The sequence below is a fragment of the Cottoperca gobio genome, chromosome 21 (assembly GCF_900634415.1).
Source record: "Cottoperca gobio chromosome 21, fCotGob3.1, whole genome shotgun sequence".
Classification (NCBI taxonomy): domain Eukaryota; kingdom Metazoa; phylum Chordata; class Actinopteri; order Perciformes; family Bovichtidae; genus Cottoperca; species Cottoperca gobio.
In genome coordinates, this window is record NC_041375.1 from 2,290,426 (window position 1) to 2,307,523 (window position 17,098).

The 17,098-nt window shown below is 39.1% G+C and overlaps 1 protein-coding gene across 1 annotated transcript; it reads right to left on the reverse strand.

The window, feature by feature from the left end:
• Positions 1-752: 752 nt before the first annotated feature.
• On the reverse strand, positions 753-16,537 carry LOC115026341 (interleukin-10 receptor subunit beta-like). The gene is made up of 7 exons (XM_029459133.1): positions 16,228-16,537; positions 15,604-15,724; positions 13,544-13,722; positions 12,453-12,607; positions 7,482-7,638; positions 2,746-2,891; positions 753-1,910 (listed from the first exon to the last, which is right to left on the reverse strand). The coding sequence occupies exons 1-7, from the start codon at positions 16,364-16,366 to the stop codon at positions 1,755-1,757; spliced, it is 1,053 nt and encodes a 350-aa protein (XP_029314993.1). The 5' UTR covers positions 16,367-16,537; the 3' UTR covers positions 753-1,754.
• Positions 16,538-17,098: the final 561 nt, after the last annotated feature.

The window sequence follows — 17,098 nt, forward strand, 5'->3', positions numbered from 1 at the left end:
ACAATACTTTTTTACGTTTTTATTTTATTTTGAAAGCACAATAATATTTGTTCCGGTCTTATATCTGTGACTTTATGGGGGGAGTAGCTGCAGCCAAAACATTCTTGATCATATTTTCCGCTTTCAAATCATAGAAATATGTTACAAAATTATAGTTAGTGCTTGAAATAACTATACTTTTTTTTCACTTCACTAAAACGATTTGTTAAAATTATTATTATTAATATTATTATTAAGATCTTATTTTACTTTAATTAGAACCTTTATCATTAGCAGCTATGTACTAGGTGTTTTGCAAATTTAAAATCAGTATTAGTAGCATGTATTGTTCCATACAGGTCTGACTCACTGTAGATTAATAGCTACATAATACACACACATATGCTTAATACATAAGTGTACCTGTAATGACCTGACCTGTAATGTACATACTTGTAAGTGGACAGTAAATACAGTGAATTAATTTCAACGTAATGAAAATTGCGCCTGATAGGGATACCACAGTCCTCCAGTTGCTACATGATAGAGTAAAAGGAGTTGAACCACTCTCTCTCCAACACTCTGGGGAGAGTAAAAATACTGTATATATAGAAATGAATGAATGTTCTTTTTCAAATATACTGTATGAACTGTAACTGACATTTGTGTTGTCACTGAGAAGGGACTTTTCAGTGAAGTGGGAGATGTGCCAAATTCAACTTTTGAAATTAAACATAAATATATACATATAAATAAAATAAATACATAAATCATAGATTCTGGACTTTTTAATGAGGGGGAAGGCATGGCATTTTTAATGAGGTAACTGAACTTCTTTTGGTGGAAAAACCATAACACAAATTAGTATTAACATTAGATTGTGATCTTTAAGTGTAAAGAATACATAATGAGTGAACATATAAAAATTCAACGATGCTTGCAATACAATATCACACATTCTCCCCCTCACGTTTAAGAAATACAGCTCATTTATTTGCGTTCCATATCATGAACAAATTTTTAATAAGTTATGTATATATTGTTTGTCAGAATGAAACATACCAATTTGTAGCACATGTTCAAATAATGACTTTATTTACGTTGAACTGAGTACAACAATAATGTGTAAACCTTTGAGCTGGACATTGTGTCAGATTTGCCTGGTTCCTTCTACAAGCACATGGCTCACTGCTCTGTACGCCTGTGTGAGACAAACACACTTTCACTTCTCTGAACTATCACCACTGAATTTATTTTCATTAGGAAAACCTTCATATTTCCACAATAAGGGAAATTAAAACTATGACTGCTTGACAAAATGTGATGCCCATTAAACGGCAGATTATGCAGTTTTGATGTCCACATCAATACTTAGATAATACAGAATCATACCTGATAAAACTGATGGATCTTATAGTATCATGGCAGCATAAATACTTTGGTGAGGGCCATGTTCCTTCTGTTACGTACAGCATGTGGTAATACTGTGAGCAGCTTTACGACTGTACAGCACAAAAACAACATCACTTGGATGAGGCATCATTCCTGTACCAACACGTCTCTGTGCCTCTGCCATCTAACCACTTCACAGTGACGGAATCAATATGGCACTGCTGCAGTGATGGTTGCATTAAAACTCTGAAGTTAAGCAAGAATCGATTATTTCAGTGTCTTTCAGTGTCCCTGCTGATAATCTCTAACAGTCCCAACTGACTGCAGATCGGTTCTTCTCCATCGCTTCTATGTTTTTCCACCTTTCACTCGTCTTTCTATGTCTATGTGGTGTCAGGCTGCCCTGCTGACTCCAGAGGGCGCCCCTCCGCTAGAGTCCTGCTGTCTGCCATGATGATGACCTGGTGGTAGATCTCCTCAGCTGGATGGGGGTTACCCATGGCTATATACATAGACGAGTTGGGACATGCCAGCAGGTCCTGGGGGGGGTGGGGGGGGAGGAAGTAAATTGATTCAGGTTTGTGTTAAATTCTTGGCTAAAGAATCCAAAAGAAGAGGAAACACACGACTATTTCTGCATGAATACACATGCAATACAGAGGGAATCAAGACTGGACAGGGTTCGAAGGTCAATTAGTCATTAGCAGTGGTGGACAGTAACTAAGTACAGTTAACTACTGTACTTGTAATTTTAAGGCACTTGTACTTTACTTGAGTATTCCCATTTCCTGCTACTTTATACTTATCCTCAGATTAATAATACAACATATAATCAACAAATAATTTATCATGAACTATCATAGGTTAAGATAAACTTTATGGATCTTTTGGTGAAATTCACAAACTACCCGGCAGTGTGTGTATGTATGTATGTATATATGTATATATATATATATATATATATATACATATACACACACACACACATATATATATATACACACACACACACACACATATATATATATATATATATATATATATATATATATATATACACACACACACACACATATATATATATATATATATATATATATACCTTCATTTACCAGCTGCAACGTTTAAGTGATGAACACATCAATGTATTAATAATTATAATTCAATAATATAAGACATATTGCTTTGAAATCGGCTGTTGTGCAGAATGAGTACTTTTACTTTTGGTATTTTAAGTAATATTTTGACTTGTAACTTGTGATTTGCAGAGTATTTATACATTGTGGTATTACTACTTTTACTGACTTAACAGATGGGAGTACTTCTTCCACCACTGGTCATTACAAATCAAGCCATGCAGACAAACATACACACCTCTTTAAAGTGCTGAGGCAGTGCATCTTTTGGACAGAGAAAGTGGAATATACGTTTCCGATACAACACTGCTACCACCACCAGAGCCACTGCCATTGCCATGACGACAAATGTCACCACGGCTGGCACCCACGGAGCCTCTTCTTCTGCAAAACAACCAGAACAAGAACAGGAGAGATCAGCACCTTTCTAATCTTAAAGTAATGTTGTGACAACCGGGAGCATTTGGATTTGAATCAGTCACCGACAAATCTCAACAGGTTTTGTCTGTCCCCACTTACACACACACACACACAACATCGAAGTTGTAGTCGCTTACTTTGCTATTGTTATGTTCCACTGTCGATGATACTCAACACTTCCTGCAGAAATGTTTCACATTAGCCCTTATTGATAGAGATAGTGTGGACAAAATATTAGAAGCACCACTACATTTCATGCAGTCCACTTCAGCATCAGCACTAACTAAAGGCTCAAAAAGTGCCAAAACATATAAAAAAGATAATAACTAAAGGTAAGAGGCTTCACAAAGGTAGGATTTAGTGCACTGCTGTTGTAGTTTACAGGAGGGCTGTGTATTGTAAAGTATCTGGGGATATGACACATCATGATACACAACAAATTAATCATCTTGTTGATAGCGCTGCAGCCTCACTGCGAATAACACTCGACTCTGTTGCTCCTCTAAAGAAGATCATAAAACAGAAGAAGAAAGCTCCATGGCTTAATTTACAAATCCGCAAACTACAACAAAAGTCGAGAAATCTTGAAAGTAAATGGCGTTCCACTAAATTGGAAGAATCTCGTTTAGTCTGGTTAGATCATCTTAAAACGTATAAGAAGGCTCTCCGTAATGCCAGAGCAGCTTATTACTCTTCCTTAATAGAAGAAAATAAGAACAACCCCAGGTTTCTTTTCAGCACTGTAGCCAGGCTGACAGAGAGCCACAGCTCTACAGAGCCTTCTGTTCCTATATCTCTCAGTAGTGACGACTTCATGAGCTTCTTTAACGATAAAATTATAATTATTAGAGACAAAATTAATCTCCTCCTGACCTCAATTGGTAATGACTTAACCTTCAAAATTTCAAAAACATTAGTAACTCCTGAAATATATCTAGACTGTTTTACTCCAATCTACCTTAACCAACTAACTTCAACAATCTATGATCAACCTGTCTCTATTATCTGGCTACGTACCACAATCCTTTAAAGTAGCTGTAATAAAACCACTTCTTAAAAAGCCTGGTCTTGATCCAGAGGTTTTAGCCAACTATAGGCCGATATCTAACCTTCCCTTTCTCGCTAACATCCTTGAGAAAGCAGTCGCAAAACAGTTGTGTGACTTTTTACATAATAATAGTTTATTTGAGGTTTTTCAATCTGGATTTAGAGTTCATCATAGCACAGAGACGGCACTGGTGAAAGATACCAATGACCTTCTATTGGCATCAGACAAAGGATTTGTCTCTGTTCTTGTCTTGTTAGACCTCAGTGCTGCTTTCGACACTGTTGATCATGACATTCTACTACAGAGACTGGAACATTGTGTTGGCATAAAAGGAACCGCACTAAGCTGGTTCAAGTCCTATTTATCTGAGCGATCTCAATTTGTACTTGTTAACGATAAATCCTCCATGACAGCCAAAGTCAGTCTTGGAGTTCTGGGTTCTGTACTTGGACCGATTCTATTCACCTTATATATGCTTCCTTTGGGCAATATTATAAGGAACCACTCTATAAACTTTCATTGTTATGCGGATGATACCCAATTATATCTATCAATTAAACCAGATGAAACCAATCAATTGGCTAAACTTCAAGCATGCCTTAAGGACATAAAAACTTGGATGTCTAGCAACTTCTTGATGTTAAACACAGACAAAACTGAAGTTATTATACTTGGCCCTAAACGCCTCCGAAACGCATTTTCTAATGACATAGAAGCTCTGGATAGCATTAATTAGGCCTCCAGCACCACTGTAAGGAATCTTGGCGTCATCTTTGATCAAGATCTGTCGTTTAACTCCCACATAAAACAAATCTCAAGGACTGCCTTCTTTCATCTACGTAACATTGCAAAAATAAGACACATCCCGTCTCAAAATGATGCAGAAAAACTAGTCCATGCATTTGTTACTTCAAGGCTGGATTACTGCGACTCATTGTTATCAGGTTGTCCCAAAAAGTCGCTTAAGACTCTTCAGTTGATCCAAAATGCAGCGGCACGTGTATTGACAAGAAGAAGGAAACGGGATCATATTACTCCTGTATTAGCTGCTCTGCACTGGCTCCCAGTAAAATACAGAATAGAATTCAAAATCCTTCTCCTGACTTACAAAGCAATTAATGGTCAGGCTCCAGCATATCTTAAAGATCTCATAGTACCTTATAAACCAACTAGAGCATTACGCTCCCAGACTGCAGGGTTACTTGTGGTTCCTAGAGTCTCTAAGAGTACAATGGGAGCCAGAGCCTTCAGCTATCAAGCTCCTCTCCAGTGGAACCAGCTTCCAGTTTGTGTTCTGGAGGCAGACACAATCTCCACATTTAAGAGCAGGCTAAAGACTTTCCTCTTTGATAAAGCTTATAGTTAGGGCTGGCTCAGGTTTGCCCTGGATCAGCCCCTAGTTATGCTGCTATAGGCTTAGACTGCCGGGGGACACCTCCCTGCTCTCTTCCTTCTCTTCCTCTCTCCTCCCCTCCCTCTCTTCTTCTCCCTCTCTATCTGTATGCATTTATGTAAATGTATGTTACTAACTCATCATCCAGGGTATCATCCCCGGAGTGTCTGTCTCTCATGTGGCAGGATCAGGAATCGTGGCTGCGCCTGCTGCCCTGGTCTTGCTGGACCCCGGGAAGCCTTTTTGACATTTTCCTGGATTCATCCAAACTTTCTCTTTTTCAACACAACATAATTTCTGTCAAATGTTGTATTTGTACTATGTTGTTGGAGAGGGATCCCTCCTCATTATGGGGTTTCTTTTAGGAAGTTTTTCCTTGTGCGATGCGAGGGTCTAAGGACAAAGGGTGTCGTAACCTGTACAGTCTGTAAAGCACACTGTATAAATATAAAATATACAAATGTATAATTTGTGATATTGGGTTATACAAATAAATTTGATTTGAACATATTGCGATACTGTAAGCATGGATATATATTGCAATATTTTTTCGATCTAATAGGAAAACTCATTGTATAAAGTAAAGAAAAGAGACATATTTGAAAATCAAATCTACAGTCCCATGTCATCTCCTTGCTGTACGCTAAGCAGCAGATTATTAGCATACTGTACTTTGCACCACTTCATGCCTTGGCTCACTTTGTAGCAAGGCATACATGACAATGAGCCTGATTTAGGTTTTGTGGAGTTTTTCTTTCTTGGAATCACAAGTCGAAGAATAAAGCCCACTGATGCGAACTTGTGGACTCAATAAATAAAACTGATTTGACTTGACCTTTGAAGTGAAACACTTTTGGATTCAGGCAGGATGGGGAACTGCTAGCAGCATCTACAGTCGTCAGATGCAGGTTATCAGCCATCTGTAGGGGATCTTCTTCTATTCCTATGCTCCATTAATGTGAGAATTAAAAATATAAGGTGCCATTCTGGAACAACTAAAGCTGTGTCCCAAGTCACACCCTCAATCACTCATACACTACTCCCTATTTTTTAGACACTCTGTAGATTACACAAAAATGGACAAACAATTAAATAGATTTCGTACCCGTGTGAATCATCATCATTTTGTATTATTACTAACAATTGCACAGCTGTGATTTTCCCAACTGTCAACTGAGATTGTAGAAAGCCGTATACATACCATGGATACCAGTTGTTCCATTGTGGAAATTTTATATACATTTATATTCAAATTTCCGACGCTTACATAAAAAATAAGCCGTAGTGCATTATAGAGTGAAGAGGCAGCTGTGCTCGGGCTCTGTGAGGCTGTAACACAGTGGTGTTTTGTATTAAATGCTAATTGCAGTATTACTTGCAGGTTATAATCCTATTTTTTAGCTCTTAGTTCACCACGCCTACAAAGGGAGATGCACTTTAGAAGTAGTGACCTTCTCATCTAATACACAACATGTCAGCATAGCAACAACAACACCTTTTTCTGACTAAAACTTTTCTTCTAAGCTTTTTAACTCTTTCTTCAATTTCTCAACTACAGCAAGCAACTTCGTTTACTGTTACTGAGTGACATTACACATAAAGTGAGGCTAAAAGTAAAGTCATTAGTTATTATTATGACGTATGATATTTGACCTGATGATGGCGCTAGAGGAAAAGTCAGGGGATCATTAATATTATTACAATTCATGCTGAGGGGGACATGAAATTCTGAAATGGCAATCCATCCAATAGTTGTCAATGTGTCAATAAGAACCAAAAATGTGAACCTCATGGGAGGTGAGATTCTCTGTGAACCACACGTCTGTGACAAATGTTCTGCCAATCCATCCAGTAGAAGTGATTAATGTTCATTCTGGACCAAAGTGGTGGACGGACGGACTGACCAACTGACATTGACATCCTAAACAGCCCTGCCACTAGCATGGTAAGCTTTATGGTAATGGTAATAAGAACATGGTAATGAGTGGCAGGCTCCAATGTTACCTGCTACTACGACTTACAGAACACATTATTTCAAGTGGATGTGAAAGTCACAGGTGGATTCTTGTGCTCTTACAAATATATAAATACAAATCCAGAAAAAGATTCATACCAACAGTGGTGCTCTCACAAACAGCTGAGCTGGGCTTGCTGAGGTTGGTGTCAGCGTTTCTCCCTGTTTTGATTTGGACTTGGACACAGTACTTGGTCCAGGGCTCCAGGTCATTGAGAACAACCCAACTTTGCTGGATGTTGCTGATGCTTTTGGCCTGTTGAAAGAACAGAGAAGTGGTCAGGAGAGTGGTCTGGTCTGCAGCAGCTACAGGACACCACAGAGGCAGCAGGGTGAGAAGAGAGAGGCGGAGCTGGTCACAAATAATCATGCTGCACTCTTATCCCCCACCACATAACAGATGACAAGCATCAGACGGGCTTTTGGTTTTGAATGAAGATAGTTAAATATAAAACATAAAACTAAATTTAACTAAATTAAAATCACAGTATGTTGACATGCAGGACAATATTAACTGAAAGGACAATATTGTCACAGTATCATATTATGGCATAGTAAAAATTATTGTTCTGTTACAGTTGAGAAGATATCAAAAGTGTATTTATGTCCAGATTTCACCAATAACAATAAACAAAAGGGCTTCAAAAAGGCCATTAAAAGTATCAACATTTTAAAATGTTCATGTGCAGCACAAATAAGAAATAATTATAAAATAAGAATAACATATGTGACAACATAAACCTAAACTAAACCTCTTTTGAAAGCCTTGTTTTTACGCTCTCAAACCCAACATGGAAAACAAATCAAATCAAATTTATTTGTATAGCCCAATATCACAAATTATACATTTGTCTCAGTGTGCTTTACAGACTGTACAGGTTACGACACCCTCTGTCCTTAGACCCTCTGTCCTTAGACCCTCTGTCCTCAGACCCTCTGTCCTTAGACCCTCTGTCCTTAGACCCTCTGTCCTTAGACCCTCTGTCCTTAGACCCTCGCATCGCACAAGGAAAAACTTCCTAAAAGAAACCCCATAATTAAAGGGGAAAAATGGAAGAAACCTCAGGGAGAGCAACTGAAGAGGGATCCCTCTCCCAGGACGGACAGACGTGCAATAGATGTCGTGTGTACAGGATAAACAACATAGTACAAATACAACATTTGACAGAAATTATGTTGTGGCATAATTATGTTATTTAAAACAATAAAGCCAATTTTATTTGTTATTGTGTACCGCCCTCCTGGTCTGTATTCTGAATCGAGTTTAGTCCTTAAAACAGATAAAGTAATTATTGTAGGTGACTTTAATATTCATGCAGACGTCGATAATGACAGCCTTAATACTGCGTTTATCTCATTATTAGATTCAATTGGGTTCAGTCAGAATGTAAATAACCTAACTCACTGTTTAAACCAGGGGTCGGGAACCTTTTTTGCTGGGAGAGCCATAAAAGCCAAACATTTTTAAATGTATTTCCTTGAGAGCCATATATTTAATAAAATTGAGTTTTAAGTGTATCACGTCACCGAGTACTAAAAGCGCTATCAGTGTTTCCCCTACCATTGTCTGTGCCCCCCCCCCCCCACCCCCTGATTTAAAAACAATTATATTCACAACTCACTTTTCACATTGAACAAGTGCTCTTTTATTAAATAAACTAAACGCTTATGTTATTTATCTAATTTATGTGCACGTATCTACTGCACGGAGGGGCAAACTCAAGGCCACAATTATATTTTGCCCGCGAGAATATATCATATGTCTGTCATAACTGTCCCGCCGGTTTTGGTAATTAAAATCAATGCATGACACAACCTCGGGAAAATACATTTGAGGAAGTATCTAAATGTGTGCGAAATGAAACTGCCCACATACCTGAGCAGTGATAGGAGTCGTCTCCCTGAGGGTTTCCACAGAACCCCAAACTTTAAACTGGCAGCTAAGAAACTATTCCAAACATCTGGCTCTGACACATGTGCATTCTTGGAGAACGTAGCCTACCTAAATATGTTCCATATCTTTTTGGACTTTAACCAATATGTCTATACTGTTCAATAAATGTGGACCGTGTTTGGCCCCCGACGTAGTCCCAGTTTTTAATTTTGGCCCTCTCTGTTTTTGTGATTGAGTTTGACTCCACACACACACACACACACACACACACACACACACACACACACACACACACACACACACACACACACACACGCACACACACACACACACACACACACACACACAGGAGAGGGGAGAACTAAAACAAAATCCGCTGCTAAATGTTTTACTTTAAAATGACAGTATAATTATTTATTACTTGTTAATCATGTTAAAAAATGTCACCTCAAAATTGTCTGCGAGCCATATTGCATCATCGAAAGAGCCATAGGTTCCCGACCCCTGGTTTAAACCCTGGAACTTATTCTGGCATTTGGCATATATGAAAACTTGAAAGAAAATGGCGTTCCACCAAGCTGGAAGAATCTCGTTTAGTCTGGCTAGATAATCTTAAAACGTATAAGAAGGCTCTCATATAGCCCAATAGGAACTGTTGACATTTTGTTTCTAAATAAAACATGAAATATATTTCACATTGATTGTTATATATTTTTCACATATTTGTATCACTATTGCCCATATATGGCATGAGCTGGAGCAACAATTAATAAAAGTTATACATAAGTTTTCTACTCTAGCAATATTGAAATGCTTTGTAACATTTGAAAATAATAAATCAGTACATTAGTGATTTTTACAGCACTTCCAAGCCAAACATAAATGGCGCATGGCGGCCATTTTGGATTTTCATGAATTATGGGCAACCCCAAAATATTTCACGAGGGCTCCTAGGCTAAAATTGATCAGTAGGACCAGGAGAACCTTCATGCCAAATTTGGTGCTTGTATCCGCTCAGTAACGGTAATCTAAAAAAGTTACTCTAAGCCACCTTGACTAAAAGTAGCTGTAATAAAATCTTGATCCAGAGTTTTAGCCTATAGACCAATATCCAACCTCCTTGAGTAAGCAGTCACAAAACAGTTGTGTGATTTTTTACATAACAATAGTTTATTTAAGGTTTTTCAGTCTGGGTTTAGAGTTCATCATAGCACAGAGACGGCACTGGTGAGCAATCTCAGTTTGTATGTGTAAACGATAAATCCTCCATGACAAAGTCAGTCTTGGAGTCCTGCAAGGTTCTGTACTTGGACTTATTCTATTCACCTTATATATGCTTCCTTTAAGCAATATAAGGAACCACTCCATAAACTTTCATTGTTATGCGGATGATACCAAATTATATCCATCAAACAAGCCAGATGAAACAAATCAAATCAAGCATGCCTTAAGGACAAACAAACTTGGATGTCCTGCAACTGCAACAGACAAAACTGAAGTTATTATACTTGGCCCCACCTCCAGAACGCATTTTCTAATGACATAGAAGCTCTGGATGGCATTAATTTGGCCTCCAGCACCACTGTAAGGAATCTTGGCGTCAACTTTTATCAGGATCTGTTTAACTCCCACATAAAACTAATTTCAAGGACTGTCTTCTTTTATCTACTTAACATTGCAAAAATAAGACACATCCTGTCTCAAAATGATGCCGAAAAACTAGTCGATGCATTTGTTACTTTAAGGCTTAACTCGTTATTATCAGGTTGTCCCAAAAAATCCCTTAAGACTCTTCAGTTGATCCAAAATGCTGCAGCACGTATATTGACAAGAACTAGGAAACACGATCATATTACTCCTGTATTAGCTGCTCTGCACTGGCTCCCAGTAAAATACAGAATATAATTTAAAATCCTTCTCCTGATCTACAAAGCTATTAATGGTCAATGTGGCAGTGGGGTATGGTCACGGCACCGCCTGCTGGGGTTCAGACAGCTGGACAGAATCAGGTAATCAGCGACCCAATATAAGCATGCTGGTAACCTGGTTCTGGTCAATTGTAGTAAGCTGAATCCTAGAGGCTCGATGAGAGCAACTCACAGCCATACCAACCTGAACACGCTTGACCGAAGCGGATCTTGGAAGCTCAGCAGAGTGACCCGGCCCAGTGCTGAGAAGCAACATTGTTTGGAACTGCCTGAAAATGCTGAGTGTTAAATAATAAACTGTTTGTTTTCCACATCCCTCCTCTCCTTTTGTCATTTTCACCTGGCTGTCGACAGGCTCCAGCTTATCTTAAAGAGCTTAGAGCATTGCACTCCCAGAATGCCATCAAGCTCCTCTCCAGTGGAACCAGCTCCCAGTTTGTGTTCGGGAGGCAGACACCCTCTCCACATTTAAGAGCAGGCTAAAGACTTTCTTCTTTGATAAAGCTTATAGTTAGGGCTGGCTCAGGTTTGCCTTGGACCAGCCCCTAGTTATGCTGCTATAGGCTTAGACTGCTGGGGACTTACACCTCTCTCCTCCTCCTTTCCCCATCTCTCTCTTCCTCTCTATCTGTATGCATTCATGTCCCTTAAATGCATGTCACTAACTCAGTATCCGGGGCATCATCCCCGGAGTTTCGGTGTCTCTCATCTGGCAGGTTGTAACTATTAAAAAGGTAAATCTTGTCTGCGCCTGCCATCTTTTTCATATTTGATCACATTATGTAGTATTTTTACTATGTTGTTTATTCTCAACACACAACATCTATTGCACGTCTGTCCGTCCTGGGAGAGGGATCCCTCCTCAGTCTCTCCCTGAAGTTTCTTCCATTTTTCCCCCTTTAATTGTGGGGTTTCTTTTAGGAAGTTTTTCCTTGCGTGGAGCGAGGGTCTAAGGACAGAGGGTGTCGTATGCTTTACAGTCTGTAAAGCCCACTTTTATATTATTATATTATATATTATAACACACACACACACACACAGAGGGTGAGCGCCTTCAGTATCTGCTCAGGTAAACATTACTCCACAATATCTTAACATAGCAAATAGTTGTTTGCTGCTATATTAATGCTCTAAATGCCATAGAGAGAACTTATAATAAGGCTTTGCTCTTCCCAGTATGCCACACAGGAACCAGAACTGTAGGAAATCCATTCTGATGTAAACAGCACTTAAACCAATTCCTCCCACCTTTTGTTTCTGGCCGTCCTGCCAGTAGGTGATATTGTAGGTGGCCGAGTTGTAAACTTCCCTGAGTGCAGAGATCGCGAAGATGGGATCTTGAATGCTCACTTCGATAGTAGCCCCATTGGAGAAGAGAGAGACATTGGGTGAACTGATAATGGCTGATGAAGAAAGAGAGAAGCGTTAACAAAGCTTAAGCCTTAAGTTTTTTTTTACTTAATTGACATTTAAAATGATTGTGTCATCCCTGGTAACAAATGTGCCTCTAGCTCTACTTCTGTACATTTCCACCACTTCTATGAGACCTGCAACTTCCTTTCTGATTGCATTTTTACACACCAGTTTTTTTTAGATGCGTTTAGAAAGCAATGATAAAATGAAAAAAGATGAAAGCATACTACTAAAACCAACACATTTTTTCTGAAGAGTAAAAAGATGACACAAGAATGCTAAGTTTGTTGAATTTTAATGGAGTTATAGCCATTAAACTTTAGGCCCCCAGTGGATAAAACCATAGCAGCAGTATGTATGTTTTGGTTAATTAAAGCAGCATTCATTTATTAATTATTTTCTTTTTTTGAACTGTACAACAAGAAGACACTCGTTTGACATATAACATTAAAGGTTGTTATGGCACACATTAGCAAACGCCCCCACCAGCTGCTAAATGCTCCAATATGTTCACCAGGTAGTGGCTAACTTTGTCTGTCTGCTGCTTAAACAATGAGCCGAAAGACGCTAAAAGGCTCCGAGAGGAACTGCAGAGACGGGTGTTTGTTATTACAATTGACATCTTTTAATTTACCTTTAGTCAATTGACCCATTGTTCATATTAAAATATTGATTAGTGCAGCTTTAACTTGTTTCCTTTTGTTTGAAAAATTATAATTATAAACAATTATAAAAAAAGCTCGAGACAATTTACCAGAATGCATCAGAATCCATTTCTGGTGATTGACTAATTGAGGAATAATTTCAGTGCTAAAAATCCATTTTAAAATAATTTCTCTTGAGAGCAGATCTTCTGTATTTTCTGATAAATATCAGTGTGCATTGTTTTATAGTGACAAGTCATGAAACAGAGAGTTTCTACTCACTGTCTTTATCCAAGGTAGTTTGATTACTTTCAACCCAGACGGAGGTCTCTGACCCCGACTGCGCCCGCACTCTGCCTGTATACTTTCCGTACTGAAATATGGAGATGTTGAGGCAGGTGAAGTCACATTCAAGGGTGGAGATGTTCACACAGCCCACTCTGTAGTCTGCCAATGATGGTCTGTGGACAAAATACAGTGCTGGTATTACAGATTTGTCACCGGTGATTTCAATTTCCGCTGTGATGACAACATAGAAAAAGAACGACAGTGACAAAAACCCTGATGTTCCACTACTGTGGGCTTGACACTGTGTGTGTATTTGTCAGTGTGTTTCAGTGTTTAAATACTTTTGACACAAAGCTAGAAGTATGCCTTGCTGTCTAATAAATTCAATCAACACATATTATCACCTTCATTGTAGCTATGACATAAGACTGTTTACAAGAAGTGGAGGTAGTCATCGGACGTCACCCATTAGTTTGTGGACTAAGGTCATTAAGCCTCAAGTCTGGGATTTTGGCTTTCGCCAATATTTATACACACACACACACACACACACACACACACACACACACACACACACACACACACACACACACACACACACACATGTATACAGATAATAAATACATAAAGGCTTGGACTTTACTGACTTGTTGAGGAGGTGAGTGTTAACGGGGTTACAGAGGGAAAGTGACCGTATCACAGAACTAAATGGCAGTCCTGGGGAGACAGGCGTGGTTTCCGGCGCTTTGTCAGTGAATGTTAGCCTGAATTTCAGAAATGATACATTGCTTTTAAATGGTATTGACCTTTATAGTATGTTGATGGTTGCGATGGTGGTACGATAATTTGATGCATTATGTTGTAGTTCCATAATTAATAGGAATGGTATAAGTTGGAAAAAAAAGACAGTTATGTTTTATACTTGTAAATGTCTTTGGTACAATCCTGAAAATGTTATTGTTTGTCTTCGTCTATGTTATGTTCTTTTGAAACATTTCAACGCCCACACATATAAATCTGTTTTCCTTTCATCCTTTCTTGCATTCGTATTGTGCCGCTAGAGGTGAAATTCTTGGACCTGTGCAAGACGGACGGAAGCGAAAGCATTTGCCAAGAATGTTTTCATTAATCAAGCTGCTTGCTGCAGCTGGAAACAAATTAATTATAGCTGAAAGTGTGGACCTGAAAAGCCAAAGACAAACAGACTAACAAGCTGTGAAGAGCTGGGGGGAGCAGCAGGTGATAATACTGTGTGGGTTCACAGCCAAATCTTGAAAATGTTGCCAAAATGAAAATGCAATTGTGAAAGTGTAAAAAAGAAAATCACATTTGACACCAATCGCTTTATCAATATAATGCCAGCATCAATGATTCACTCATGCACAGTAAACTGTCCACACTGTAATGTGCTATTTGCAGTCACAGTATACTCTGTGTCCTCTTTCCCAGAAGAAAAGGTACTTTTGTACAACAACACTCCTACTGTTATTGATAAGAGGGAAGTCTCACCGGTTGAGCGGTAGACTACAGGGGGAGTGTGGAGCATAGCTAGTGCTTATCTGCTTTTTCAGTTAGGTAAATGATGCTCCTGATAAAATCTGGCTGTTAGACCCAAAGCCTCAATACAAACATATATAATATGCCAAATATTTAGCAACAAAATGTTGTTTTGCTGGTAAGCAGTCTGATCACAGCACTTCAGAAAAACGGAACAGCATGAATGGTGGAGCAGATATGATCTATTCATATGCTAAATAACCTTTTAACTGGCCAGTAGCTGCTGTGTTTCTGTCAGAAGAGTGGAATTTCCAAGTAACAGTGGACTAACTTAAACTTGATCAGGTGTTTTTAGTTGTGTAAATCCATACTGTTTGCTGTGGGTCAATTGTTGCTGTTTGCAGCTCTTCAAATTCTCTCCAAAATAATCTAATTGATGTGAAAACAACCCATAGTTGCAGCTCTAGAAATCAGCAGTAGCGCTAAGCTCAACAGGCTCTGATGGCTGTGCAGAACCAGAGAGGGTTTTATTGGAGCTGAGATTAGTGTTGACTCACTTGTACTCAGCTGTGTAGACCAGGCCAGCTGGCTGTTCCTTTGACTCCCACCTCAGCACCAGATTCATGTCATGAGAGGTCAAGCGGACATTAGTGGGCTTACTGAGGACTCCTGACACCACTGCAGTCAGCATCCACAGAGATGATGACACAAAGTTAGTATTACCACAGGTTCACTCAAGAATGGATGGAACAGTAAACATTTTTATTTTATTTCAATAGACAAAAAAAAAGTCATCAACTTTATTTCTGTGGTTTTCTCTTGAATAAACACATATTGATATTAACTACAGGTGCAGCAGTCTTTATGATGCCCTGGTGTCACCCTTTCACTCCACAGTCACTCAGAAGTAACTCTACATTGAGAGAAACACTTAAAACCGCTGTTTCCAATTCAGTCAATGTGAATTCAATCAAAAAGTCATGATGACAAATATCCTTCAACAACCTTCTCCGACTGAATACTTTTAAAGTAACAGCTCCAGGAGGTTTCACTTGTCTGGGGTCGTACTTCTAACAGGTAAGATAGTTCCTCCTGAACTAAGGTTACAGGTAATAGGCCGTGCGCACATTCGGTCATTTCAATGATCAACAGGTGACAAAGCCGAACGACATGAGGCCTACCTGTGGATCCGCACAGTGCTGAACACGTCAGGATAAAGGCACAAAGAGCGGCTGACATGTTATCCGTAAAGCTTCTTCTGTCAGTGTATAATGTAGTCCAGTTGAGCAGTGTGTGTGTGTGTGTGTATGAGAGTTTCATTTTTAAACTCTGTATTTCCTGGTAGCATTTACTGACAAGAGGAGGGGAAGTCCGCGGAAACGAAACTCCTTCCTACTCCTACTAATGTGTGCAGCTTTAAGGATTCAGCCAATCAGTGAGCGCTGAACAGCAGAATCTGTCGCGTCAATGTGTCTGTGAACAAGTCTAGTTCTGGGACCTTCTACTGCTGCTGCCTCTAAATACATCCATGTAGTTGTAGCATGCTTGAGGTTCTCTCCAAGTGTCTTCTTTAGGTGTTCAGGACTAATAAATAAATATGAAAACTTAAGTATTTAAGGAGATATCCCAAGGAAAGGACTTAAGGTGTATGTGCGCAACTCATTTGTTTCTCATAGTTTTAGGTAAACATGTTAAATAAAGATGCTACCGTCCACTGGACTTTAAATCTCATATGCATTTCATGTTCAAAACCTTTTGCACATAAAAAGCATATCCCACATATCTGTGCGCCCAGTGAAGTCGTAATGTTTTGAGAAAAAAGTATTCTGCTCTTCATAGATGAAAAACCAAAAGTAAAACACTTCTGATGTGTGGCTTAAAGTCTGCACACATGTTGACTTCCCCACCTCTGATAAAGTGCAGCTCACAGCCGCTTCCCCAAGCTTTTCAGTGGGAAGCACGCTGGAGTAGAGAGACAGCCCAAACAGGGGGGAGCGGAGACACAGGGCCACTGACCAATCAGAGCAGACTGGGCTTTTCAGAAGGGGGTCT